The following is a 13,900-nucleotide window of genomic DNA, read 5'->3' on the forward strand; positions in this document are numbered from 1 at the left end:
AGCTAACCTGCACTATTTTTTCGCCTTAAAGTTTGATCCTATTAAGATATTGCCTTGATTTTATTTGGATGAGCCTTTTCTTAGTTATGGGTCCGGACTTTCATTTCGTCCTTAAAATAAATTAAGGTGTGGATTTAGCTTTTATTTTTGGACTTGTAACATAAAATTCCGGATTTTATAATTTCTTTCGGACTAAGAATTTAAAGTCCGAAAATAACTGTTTCTGAAAGAATTTCATTATAAAAGCAATAACAGTTTGGGTTCCTGATTTAAACAGTTGCCATCAACTACAAGTATGCCCTATTGCACAAAAATAACGATTACAGTGCCTATAATGTCCTCGCAGAAACTTCTCCTATAATATATCACGAGCTGGTGTGCTGCAAGATTTTGTATGATTTTTACTTGTAAAAAGGTAGAATGAAGCTGAAGATCGATATCCTCTCCGATATAACGAAAGAGGTCTATTTTCGCTTCACAGATGTGACATAGAACTGGGCAATCGGCTATGATTTCCAGCGAGCGATGTTCAGATTTCGAAAAGGAAAGAAAGCCAAGCCTCAACAGCCGTCTTAACAATACTTCTGAAGACCTAGAATGTATTTGGTGCTCGCGCACCAATAATATAAAAACTGAGCTATTTGCATATAAGATGGTCCTCTTTATGTTTCTACCATAATGCTTCTTAATATCAACTTGTGTTAGGCTTAGTCATTTGTTAGATTTAGATATGTCCTTCAGTATACTTCTATTAGACAAAGCTCGTAATCGATTACTATGCTTGAGCAAGTTTTTTTTGCACAATAAGATTGTTTGGCGTTGCTACCTTTCAATATACAATTATTTTAACATATTGGTCGTTTGCAATCATTCTCTTAAGTCGTAAATGAGGTTTTTTTAAAATCTAGAGATAAATGCAATCATTCATAAGTATATAACAGTGAATAATCACAAACCAACATTTACTCCAATCTTTTCAGATGATGTTGCATGCTTGGGAGAATTATAAACTTTACGCTTGGGGCAAAAACGAATTACGCCCACTCAGTCAACGCCCACATTCGGGCAGTATTTTTGGTACTTACGATTTGGGAGCGACCATAGTCGATGGTTTAGATACACTCTATCTAATGGGATTAAATAAAGAGTATCAAGAAGGTCGCGATTGGATCGAACGTAAATTTTCATTGGACAACATTAGCGCCGATTTATCAGTATTCGAAACGAATATACGTTTTGTTGGTGGAATGTTGACATTGTACGCATTTACCGGCGATCCATTGTACAAAGAGAAAGCACAACATATTGCTGATAAGTTACTGCCCGCCTTTCAGACGCCAACCGGTATACCATATGCGTTGGTAAATACAAGAACCGGTGTAAGCAGAAATTATGGTTGGGCTTCGGGTGGCAGCTCGATTTTATCCGAAGTTGGTACGCTGCATTGCGAATTTGTATATCTTAGTGATATAACTGGTAATCCACTATATAGAGAGCGTGTACAAACAATACGTCAAGTTTTAAAAGAAATAGAGAAACCAAAAGGTCTTTACCCAAATTTTATTAACCCCAAGACCGGCAAGTGGGGTCAAAGTGAGTACTGTTGAATTTGTATTGTTTGTTGTTTCAGTTTTCAATTGTTAACTCTCTTTTATCCCAGTGCACATGTCGTTGGGCGCATTGGGCGACAGTTATTATGAGTACCTGTTAAAAGCGTGGCTGCAATCAGGCCAAACAGACGAAGAGGCTCGTGAAATGTTTGACGAAGCGATGTTAGCTATTAATGAACACATGATACGTACAAGTAATGGTGGTTTGACATATGCGTCAGATTTGAAATTTGATCGTTTGGAACATAAAATGGACCACTTGGCGTGTTTTGCAGGTGAGTGAAACATTGATGCCATATACGTCACAAATTGAAATGACTCGTCGATCCTCTAATCCCGCATTCGACAAATCTTTTGCTGAGAGTGAAGTATTTAGTCAAACTTGCCTATAGAAGAATGCATATATCCGTATAACATTCCAAGGATGAACTCAAAAATCTTGCTGCCCTCGGAAGCGAAAAGTGTGGGAGTTCTTTTCCAAGACATTTTAAGCTGCTCTCTTACATGAGCTCAAACCTGGTACAAATGTGACAGAATTCGTACACACATTTAGTAGGCGAGGCTCGGCGTCTCGAGTTGCTCAAGGAAAGGCGGGGCTGGATAACCCAGAAGCTTCGATGTGGTTATATCAAATCGTTTAAGAGATAGCCGGATCTATATTAAGCAATGGGCTGTCCACATCTTTGATATGCGCGTCTTACTTTTCACTTACTTTTCTCCTCTACAATCATCGGACAATTGGTAGGGCGGTTCTGACACCTAGGCTCTACAGGCTTGAATCTTTATACAAAGTCACCGCACGTATTCATTCGGACCAATCGGCTGAGTGCTTACTTGATGTCCCCTTATCCGTCTGGAAGTCGGAGCCACATCAACAGCCGTCAGCCAGGATCTTCGGTTGGCGACTTTATTTGCCTTTGGATGGCTTCGAAAACTATGTGGTTGTTTAAAGTTTGTGTTGCTGTTTTAACGATAAAGACACTCCCAAGAGGATTTTGGGGAATTGAACCTTCTGGGTCCTTCCAGCTGATGTTGCAGTGCAGGATGCTTCCACCATTTATCTTGTTAGTCGAAAAAGCGGCTCATTTGCTAATCGATAATTTTGCAAAATTCAGTTTCATTTATCTTACATCAGTCAATAATGAGAAGGACAACGAGGAAATTGGGAAGGACAACGAAGAAATTTGAAGAACAGTGAAGGAGCACTCCGTAAGTATCTAGAAGCTACCCGAATTACTTTTTTGAAAGTCAATAAAGGTTCAGCGTTCAAATTTGGAGAATTCGGTTGGCCCGTATAGAAGTGTGGGCAGTGTCACATGCAAGCGTTAGCATCGGTTCCTATTCAACGATATTTATGACATTGGTTAACAGGTCGTCGATGTCGGTTTTAAATATTTCGATATTATTTTTTATTGGCTGGTAGCACAAGCATTCCGCTAAAGACTTCCGGTTCCCTCCTCAACTCTCAGAGAATGTACGTCGTTTTCATCAAAGACCATAACTTCTCAAGAAGACTAGCTGCTCTTCTACATACATATACATAACTGTCGGTCCTATACTCGGAAAGTGCAACGTAGGTCCAGATTGTCCTCATAGAGATAGATAAGATAGGGGACTGGTCGAATAAGACATTTTCAATTCATGGACACATTCAGTTGTGTGAATTCCTTACGGAACGCTCAGTTCAGTTCTGGCGAGATACCCGTTTATGGTTAGTGCTTAAGTAATTAAGTATGCGCGTTTGGTACTGCGTGATTAGCTACTGCGATAAAAGTTTGTCGAAAACTTTATTGCCAACTTTTCAACGAAAAAGACCGCATTAGTCGGAAGAGAATGCTTTATTGTCAACTTCAGCAGAGAAGAGACTACATAGCTTCGTTAAGTATGTTTTATTGTAAACTTCTACAAAAGTGAACTCCCCTCGCATTTGAGGTGAACCACAGTCCACGCGAATCTCCGACCAGGGGCCGATCCCACAGGAGTCAAGACCTGTATACAAGTATCTAGGATGCAGTATATACAGATCACACCTGGCTTTTCCTGTTCCCGCGATACAGTTTTTAATAACGACCGTTGTAGGGCCGCCAAGTGATACACGTGTCCACCATACTTCCTTTCGAGTTACACCACGTTTTCGGAAGCTTTTAGCTGTAATTCGTTTCAATCTCTTAGCGATACTTATGCACCCGATTTGTTCAAAGTTGATCTTTATTGTTAATACTACGGTTTTGCTATTCCATCCTCTGTTTTCACTTAATTTTATTATTTTTACGAGATCAGCAAAGCGATAACCATGTTTTGTTAATCTTAGAAATTCAATCTCACATTGCAGGTGGTCTTTTTGCCTTAGCTGCTAGTACGAGACAAAATCAACATGCGAACAAATTTATGGAAATTGGTAAAGGTCTAACGAATACATGTCATGAAAGTTATGCCCGAACGTCTACCAAATTGGGACCCGAAGCTTTTCGGTAAGTTTAAATTTACTAATTCCATTTTGAATGAATCTCATCCGCTTATTCTATTGTATTTGTTTGTTTACAGTTTCAGCGATGCAGCTGAAGCGCGTGCCTTGAAATCACAAGAAAAGTATTATATTTTACGACCAGAAACGATCGAGAGTTATTTTGTATTATGGCGTTTAACGCACGATCAAAAATATCGTGATTGGGGTTGGGAGGCTGTACAAGCGCTTGAGACGCATTGTCGTACACCGCATGGCTATTGCGGTATTAAGAATGTGTATCAAGAATCACCGCAAAAGGATGATGTGCAACAAAGTTTCTTCCTGGCGGAAACGTTAAAGGTAAGTTTCTTTAAAGGGCCCATTACTGATACTTAGCATATACTTGACTTGACTTGGCGTAAACTTGGCAATTTAGTACCGATTATACTCCACTTAGCGCATACACTCTGGCATCATAATCAATAAATGTCAATTTGTATGAGAAAATGTCAAAATGAAATGGAAACAAACAAATGGCATCTCAAAATGTAAACGTGACTTAGAACTTACATAGAAAATTAAAATTCAGACTTCTAAGTCAAGTTAAGTGTTGCTAAGTTTTGAGTAATCAGTAACAAGCAATGTTCATTTAACAGAACTGTAAGTGACAGTTCTCAAGTCAAGTCAAGTCTATTGTAAGTATCAGTAATGGGCCCTTAATGCTTTAAAGTCTTATACGACTTCGGCAGCATGGGCGGGCACAGGGGGTTATTTAAATAAAGTTGCCCAAAAATTAAATATCTGCATATGGAAGGTTCCATGGTAGGTTTTTTGTTTCTATACACCCTTTGTAGAAATCAAGTTAATTATTTTTTCCCCTTTTTTTGGGATTGTGGAACTGCATAAAGTTTTGTGGCACAAAGGTTCTTCAAAATCACCTACATACAATGACTTATTTAGAAAATAAAAGTCCAAAAATCAAATATCTGATCAAAGGGTTAACCTAGGCCTTGTAAAGTTTTTTAAAGTTAAAGTTATACCCATGGTTTTAGGTATAATTACTTTTTATCGGTATTGAAATGTCGACCTCGGAATTAAAAAAGTGATGCTAAAATTTTTTGATATTTCTCATTTGCTTTAATTTTTTCTTCTTCTAAACCCAAACCAATGTTTTCCATATCAGATACAGAATTTCAAAAATAAAACTCACCTTTTTCAAATTTATCATTTTAAAAAACATAATCACGTTTTTTCACATTCAATTGAGGTGTTCTTTCTGATGCCAAATTTGCAAAAGGAGAATTCTTTCTTATAAGCTTCTGAGGTTAGTTTCAGCTGAATGTCATATCACACTACCCTGTATCAGAATTTGTTTAAAAACCGACCTATCTCAGAATTTCATTAAATTGCACCCTGTATGAGAATTCGGTTTAAGAACGCCCTGTCTCGGAATTTGTTTCAAAAACGACCTTTCTCAGCATTAATCGACTGTTAAGTGGAACATTACCCAATCAGGGGTGCCAGTTCTAAAACGATCTATATCTGAATATTTTTTGTAAAATAACCATTTAACATTAAACTGTATTGAATTTATGCACTAATACCACGTTTATGCCACAAAATCTGAGATTGGGAGTTTTTGAATAACATTTTTCCAACAAATCCTGAAGTATGGTTTTGTAAAAGCTTTTTCAGATAGGGAGTTTTCGAAGCGGCAGCCGAGATATGGTTATGTTCCTCTCATCAGTCGAATTTGGAATCCAAATCTATAAATAAAGTTTTGGTTGTAAAGATGGAGATTCGGGGTATTAGCGAGCTTTGGGCAATTTTGGTCGCAGAGCTTTTGTTTAGCTATATTTTATTAAAATAATTTGTTGAAAATAAACTATTGTGAACACACAAAGAAATCTATTTGTACCTACTATGGTACTATTGTGAATATTTGCACTGCATTACTGGCAGTTGCTACCATACGCTAGATGGCAGCGCAAGCTGTAAGTTTTAATTGATTGATCGAAAGGTTGATATTTGATAAGAGACTTTTATATTTGTTGCGCAAGATGCGCACGGGTTCGGCTCGTATTTCAAATTTAAAATAATTTTTATTGCCTATGAAAGCTTCCTACTTTGTCGCGAAGAAATCTGTGCACACATTTCTTGAAAATACCCCACAGTGCAGCGCGAGAGAGCCAAAATATTCAACATAATTGATTTTCTCTCTTCTTTCTTTCAGTATTTATATTTGCTTTTCTCTGATGATTCAATCCTGCCACTTGATGAATGGATATTCAATACAGAGGCGCATCCTTTGCCAATACGTAGCGCGAATGCGTTTTATCGTGCGGCGGCACCACCCTTAACGCAGCAAGCTGATGAGACTCGTTAAAATATTTTTGTACATTAATGACGACGCATGTGGCTATTTTAGTTTTATGAAGGTGCCTAAAAAAAATTTGGCTACCTTGAATAATATCCAAATGCAAATATTTTGTATTAGTGCTAATTTAAATTTTTGTTTGACAAATTTATATGTAGTATACTTAAATACGGACGATTCTGAAAATAGGATGATTTGCGTTATTTTTTTTTTTTTCTTTTGTTATTTTTAATTTAAGGTTTTACTCAGCGATTATTTAATTTTTTTTTTAGTTTTTTAAAAATGTGTGAAAACTTGATATAATTATGATACACTTAGTAATATGTGATTATACACGCATGTATGTATGTACTAGTTGTACATATGTATGTAGATATACATTTATGTATATTGTGCTTGTCGGCTGCTTATTATTTAAGTTATTATTTAAGTATTTTTAAAACCAAAATATTTAAATAAATGATATTATATAGCATTAATTAGTAGCCATTTTTTAGGACACTCATTATCACAATGTTTTCTAAATTTTATAGTATATATGTATACATCAAAGGAATGTATAGAAGAGATCAAATTTTTGTATTGAAACATGCACAGTATATTATTTTTAAAGAAATTTAAATATAAAGAGCAAGCTTTTCGAAGTAACCAGATTATCACCATGAAAGTCAGATGCCTTGTTTATACGGGAATGGCAACCGACGTATTTGAAAACGTTTTGAATTTGAAGCAAAAAAGAAAAGTTTCCAAGGCGGCTTGAAACCCGGTTTATAAATAAGTTTTTAAATTATTCGATCATGGTAAGTCTTTTAATAATAATTCGCGTTTCTTTCTTTAGGTCTCAAACTGAAGCAAAATTTTAAGAGTTCATTTTCGAAAATACAAAGAATTTTAAAATCCAGCGGCATTATTTTGTAAATGGATTAGAAAAGCATTTCCTTTCCAATCGAGTAGCAGAATAAAGCCACGGCATCTAATTTCGTATGGCACTATAATCACATATATATAGGCGACGGTTTCGATTTTATAGGATTTTATTTCACGATTTCCCTCTAAATCCAAAATAGTTCTTCTCACAAAGAGCGATTCCTCGATAGATTTTAGAGCTTACGATTTCTGGAACATGTTCGAGAAGAGATTTCTCGCGAGATTCTCGAATCTCGAATTACACGTAAGGCTCGCGAGCTTCTCGACATTCAACTTAATCGATTCATTGGCTGTTTTATATAGACCTTGCGATTTCTTCTGGAGCACAAACAAAAATTTCCGCAAAACCACAAGTAAAAAATTCGAGATTCGAGAATCTCGCGAGAAGCCGTATTCTGGATGTCTCGTTGAAAAATAAAATATTGCGAACAAAATTATATGTACATATAATCATGGCGGAACGATACAAGGTGGCAGCATGGAACAGCTGATTATAAACTTTGTTTATTTGATTTGATATATCAACTTTCGGCGCAGTACGATTTTGACATTTGTCCATCGAATTTACAAAAACAAAGTACATGTGATTTTTATTTATGTTTGTAGGTATGTCACCATGCTGCCACCTTGTATCGTTCCGCTATGCATATAATAAATATGTTTTGAGTTAAATGTCATTGAAGCAATATAATCAACAAAAAAGTCACAAGTAAAAAAAGCAAGTGCATAAATACTGTCCATACAGTGATTAAGTAAGAATGTCGAGAAGCTCGCGAGATTTACGAGTACTTCGAGACACGAGAAGTCGAGTTCTCGAATTCGATTTGAAGAGCTCTTTCAATTGCAAACTTAAACTAACAAAGTATATCAGATAAAAACAAATCTTAAGTAGTGAAGTCAGAATCGAATAAATTTTTCTTTTTGTGAAACTGGGACTGGCCTGAGTGCGGATTCTTGTTCTGTCAAACGATGAACAAGAATTACGGCACCGGTAACACAAATTTCCGATACGGTTACTCTATGGTACAGCTAAAGACAAATTGTACCACGTGGATTCAAAATTTTTTTATGATAACCAGAACAGGCCTTTAAGAAGCAACGTCTTTTTTGGCCTATGAGTATTCTCAAAATATTATTGGTGTTAGACTCCTAAAAAATTATTGATTTTAAATTATTGACAAAAGAACTTAGCGAAATTACTTAATTTACAAGTTTAAAACAATTGTGAATGCCCGAAAACTAATTTTTATTTTTTTTTTTTTATATATTAATTAAAAAAAAAAATATTAAAGCCAACACAAAAAAATTTAGTACATTTAAAACAATACTAAAACGCAATAGTCTTTTATATAAAAAAGAGCTACAAATAAATAAATATACATACAACTTATAGTACTTGCACATAATTTTTGATACATCATGTAAAGTACATTTACATATGTACATATATATGTGAATGTATATTCTATGTACGCGTAGAATCAGTTTTTTAAGCACTGTCTGTTTTTTTAATTTCGAATTTTGCAACTCGCATAAAAAAATTATATTTAAATAACTTATATATTAAAAAAAGCTAAAACAGAACAAAAACTAATCAAATATATGTACATAAATAATAAAGTAAAAAAAAATTGAATACAATAAAATTTATTGTGTATAATAAGTAATGCGATTTACTTCAACAGCAGTTAATAATGAAAAATTTGAAAACTAGCAAAAATGTATATATACATATTTACATATACAAACTGATATGTGTAAAAAAAAATAACAAAATTTTACTTATAGTACCTAGTTTACTAGAGTCTAGCATAAGTATTTTAATGATAAACGACAATTCACATAAATATGCATGTTTGTGTAAACTGCATTGAAAAGTTATCAGTAGAACAGAATCTCGAAAAGTGTTATAAGTTATTAAGTGTTATTAAGATATGTGTGTATATAACTACATACTTATTAAGACAAATATTGATATTAATTAAGCTACTTCGCTATTTTTAGTTCCTTGGTATTTGAACAAAAGGATAGTTTGTAGTCGAAGAGCTGAGCGTTAATTTACTGCAAAAACTAGTCTCATCCCAACCTCTTATTACCATTTTCAAGTCTGAACACTACATACGAGACTAATTTATAAATCTGTAAAGGCCTTTTTCTGTGTACGAATTTATTCAATTTTTGTTAGCATATTTGTTTTGAAATTTTTAGAGAAAAATCGACCCTTATTTACCGCCGTGGTGTAATGTTAACGTGCTCCGCCTACCACACCAAAGATCCTGGGTTCACGCACCGGGCAAAGCAACATCAAAATTTTAGAATCCATTTTTTTCAAGTAGAAGAAAATGGTTCGAAGCGGGATTACCCCTCGGCAGTGTTTGGCAAGCACTCCGAGTATACTTCTGCCATGAAAAGCTCTCAGTGAAAACTCATATGCCATGCAGATGCCGTTCGAAGTCGGCATAAAACAAGTAAGTCCCCCCGTTATCTTAATGGCTATCTGCCTAGCGATTTTTTTCAAAAAAACTTTAAACACACATCGTAAGCGTATAAGTCGATTAGTTAGTTCGAAAAAGCCCTATAAATTCAATTTGATTTTTTCACAACTTATAAAGTTGTTGCAATAATATGGCTCTCAGAGCTCTTCGACCATTATATATAAGAAGGTTTTTAAGCAAAAAGTGCAAAATATTCGGCCCTATTACGGTTTTCGATTGTTAACAAAAGTGGATGTGGAGGCTTCTGTAGTTGTCACATTACATGTTTAGTCCACAAATGGACTATTTTAAGAAGAATTCCCAGAATTTGATGGTCACTCGGTAGCTGTAATAAGTAGAAGGACAGAAGACCAATTTCGCAAGTTGAGTATAATACTAAGTTACGACCAGGAAACGATTGATAATAAATAATTGTTTAGGCACATAACCTCATATTTCCCAAAACAAAAAAAAAAAACTGACCTAAATTGCACAAAGAGTACATTTTTCACATTTTTTATGATTTACTTGAATTGATTTTCCTCTAGAAAGATCCTTACACTTCAGCTTTTACAGACGTTTCGTAGAATTTTAGAATTCACTTCAAAAATGGAAATAAAATTAATGTAAAAGATTATACTCGTCCAATTGATATTCAACAAAAGCACTGTTTAAACATATTTTTACAAAGAGATGAAAGGCCAAAGTGGCAATGGCAAATTGAGCTATAACAATATTACAGCTAATTATAGTATTTATATCAGATATTGGCAAAGAACTGTCTCTTCTTCAACACCTTCCAAAACCTATTTCATTTACTAAAATACTTGGAAAGTCATGCCTTGAGCACGAGGCTTAGAATAGTTCCTTCAGATAACCCAAAGTTTGAAGAAATTTTACCAGTAGATTTGTTCTTCAGATTAAGGCTACGCTATAGCGAATGTGTGAAGATGGTCGACTTTTTTCACACACGCTTTGAACATGTTTTTTTTTTTTTTGATCGGAAATTAGCTGAAGAACTCACTTTTTCAGTGATCAGGTATTTGTGAGAAGCCTGGGGCTTATTAAGCATATCCTCAATGCGAAAATGGCTGGCTATTCGCCGATAGCACACATGGTAGGGTTCACAAATCTCCTCAGACACTTTTCTGTCACATGTTGTTGTTGTTGTTGTAGCAGTGCTTCGCCCCATCCAATAGGTGCGACCGATCACAAATTGTCATCAATATCCTCTAACGGGAGTCCAAGGAAACTTGCTGTTTCAACAGGGGTGGACAATAATGAGAGGGGTGCTAGAGGCGTTGGTTCCACATTACAATTAAAGAGATGGTGTCATGTGGGGACACATTGCAAGCAGGGCATTCATTTTTTATGTCGGGGTTGATTCTGGATAGGTAAGAGTTTAACCTGTTACAGTATCTAGATCGAAGTTGAGCTAGAGTGACTGGCGCTCCCCGGGGAGTGTGCGTACCTCTTCCGCAAGTTTTGGGTACTGTTCTTTGAGTACTGAATTCACCGGGCAATTCCTGGCATAAAGGTCCGACTCCTGTTTGTGGAGTTCACTGAGGACCTGCTTGTATTTTTTTACTTCATACGGGTTAAAATGAGGAAACCCCATCAGTTAGTCTTGGTCTTGGTCTGTAACTTTCGATATAGCCCTATAAATTCAATTTAACTTTTTCACAACATATAAATTTCTTGCAATAATATGATTCTCAGAGCTCTTCGACCATTAGATATAAGAAGGGTTTTAAGCAAAAAGTTCAAATTATTCGGCCCTATTACGGATTGTTAACCAAAGTGGCTGTGGAGGCTTTTGTAGATGTCACATTACACGTTTAGTCCACAAATGGACTATTTAAAAAAGAATTCGCAGAATTTGATCACTCTGTAGCCGTAATAAGTAGAAGGACAGAAGACCCATTTCGCAAGTTGAGTATAATACTAAGTTACGACCAGGAAACGATTGATAATAAATAATTGTTCAGGCACATAACCTCATATTTCCCAAAAAAAAACAAAAAAAAAACTGACTTAAATTGCACAAAGAGTACATTTTTCACATTTTTTATGATTTACTTGAATTGATTTTCCTCTAGAAAGATCCTTGCACTTCAGCTTTTACAGACGTTTCGTAGAATTTTAGAATTCACATCAAAAATGGAAATAAAATTAATGTAAAAGATTATACTCGTCCAATTGATATTCAACAAAAGCACTGTTTAAGTATATTTTTACAAAGAGATGAAAGGCCAAAGTGGCAATCGAGCTATAACAATATTACAGCTAATTATAGTATTTATATCAAATATTGGCAAAGAACTGTCTCTTCTTCAACACCTTCCAAAACCATATTTCTAAAATACTTGGAAAGTTATGCCTTGAGCACGAGGCTTAGAATAGTTCCTTCAGATAACCCAAAGTTTGAAGTAATTTTACCAGTAGATTTGTTCTTCAGATTAAGGCTACGCTGTAGCGAATAGGTGTAGATGGTCGACTTTTTCACACACGCTTTGACCATGTTTTTTTTTTTTGACCGGAAATTACTGAAGAACTCACTTTTTCAGTGATCAGGTCTGTGTGAGAAGCCTGGGGCTTATTCAGCATATCCTCAATACCAAAATGACTGGCTAGTTTCTTGATATTGATCTTGCCATCAAATATCGTTCGCTATTCGCCGATAGCACACATGATAGGGTTCACAAATCTCCTCAGACACTTCTGTCACATGTTGTTGTTGTTGTTGTAGCAGTGCTTCGCCTCATCCAATGGGTGCGACCGATCACAAATTGTCATCAATATCCTCTAACGGGAGTCCAAGGAAACTTGCAGTTTCAACGGGGGTGGACCATAATGAGGGGGGTGTTAGAGGCGTTGGTTCCACATTATAATTAAAGAGATGGTTGGTGTCATGTGGGGACACATTGCAAGCAGGGCATACATTTTGTATATCGGGGTTGATTCTGGATAGGTAAGAGTTTAACCTGTTACAGTATCCAGATCCAAGTTGAGCTAGAGTGACTGGCGCTCCCCGGGGAGTAAATTAAGCATAACATTAACACATATTAACAAAAACACACACATCTGCAGCTAGAATTGTATACACTTTGATATTGTAATAAAATTTATTATTAGAAATAAAAGAAATTATTTAAGTAGATTTTTTAGCAAAATATTAATTGTAAAAATAAATAAGTGAACGTCGTCGTGTTTGCGTTACCCTTTGTAATTGTTTTAAAATAAGTAATTCCGATATTTAATTGATATTAAAAAAAGATTTTATTCAAATGCATAAAAATGTATGGTAGACTTTAAATAAAACTTAAGAAAAAAGTATAAAAAAATATTTATAAATATGATAATAAAAAATTATGTAATAAAAGATATTTAATAGTTTATATATAAATATATATAGTATATGTAGTTTTGTTTAAATGAATTATAATTAATTAAACTAATTAACTAATTCGTCACATTTAAATATATATACAAATGTATACATATATTTACATATAATATATGATATATGAATGAAAAAATTGTAATAAAATTTAAATATCAATCGATATTATTGTTATTGTTGTGGTATTATTTATATCTTATTTTGCTGCTAGGTATATTTGATTGCCAGTCGGTAAACAACCATGTGCCTTAAAGGGTGTCACAATGTATGGAGTAGAAGATATTTGAAAATGTGCCTGGGTTTGAGCATCTATCTTGTGAGAATTTCAAAAATAATATAAAAACTAGATTGATATTATTAAACTATTGCCAGAAAATGTATGCTACAAAATTATGCTGCGCTGCCTCAAATAGGGCGTTTCCATGATACGGTGTGTGTACGTGGAATATAATATAGTATACCTGGTAACAGGTTCTCAAAATAAATATATTTTTGAAATGTAATTTCTATATATTTCTTTCAGTCCAAATCGAAAGGGTATCTCTATTAAAAAAGAGATAACAAACAAAATTTGTTAAATCACATTTTCTCTAAAATCCCTTATGAGTCTTTGGGATCCTTGCATTTTTTGTTTTTGTTTTTGTTTTTTTTTTTTTTAATCCC

General features: G+C 34.7%; 1 protein-coding gene across 6 annotated transcripts in view; it reads left to right on the plus strand.

Moving 5' to 3' along the window:
- The window catches only part of alpha-Man-Ia (alpha-Mannosidase class I a), a 192,454-nt gene extending 179,043 nt beyond the window's left edge, over nucleotides 1-13,411 (plus strand). For 5 of the 6 annotated variants that reach the window (XM_067783661.1, XM_067783657.1, XM_067783658.1 and 2 more), the window contains 5 exons: nucleotides 981-1,593; nucleotides 1,661-1,885; nucleotides 3,943-4,081; nucleotides 4,155-4,416; nucleotides 6,290-13,411. In XM_067783661.1, coding sequence (XP_067639762.1) covers nucleotides 981-1,593; nucleotides 1,661-1,885; nucleotides 3,943-4,081; nucleotides 4,155-4,416; nucleotides 6,290-6,442 — 1,392 coding nt within the window. In that variant the 3' untranslated portion in view covers nucleotides 6,443-13,411. The remainder of the gene's footprint in view (nucleotides 1-980; nucleotides 1,594-1,660; nucleotides 1,886-3,942; nucleotides 4,082-4,154; nucleotides 4,417-6,289) is intronic. The other variant, XR_010953012.1, reaches the window with a different exon arrangement.
- Nucleotides 13,412-13,900: the final 489 nt, after the last annotated feature.

Source organism: Eurosta solidaginis, chromosome 4 (assembly GCF_040869045.1).
Source record: "Eurosta solidaginis isolate ZX-2024a chromosome 4, ASM4086904v1, whole genome shotgun sequence".
Classification (NCBI taxonomy): domain Eukaryota; kingdom Metazoa; phylum Arthropoda; class Insecta; order Diptera; family Tephritidae; genus Eurosta; species Eurosta solidaginis.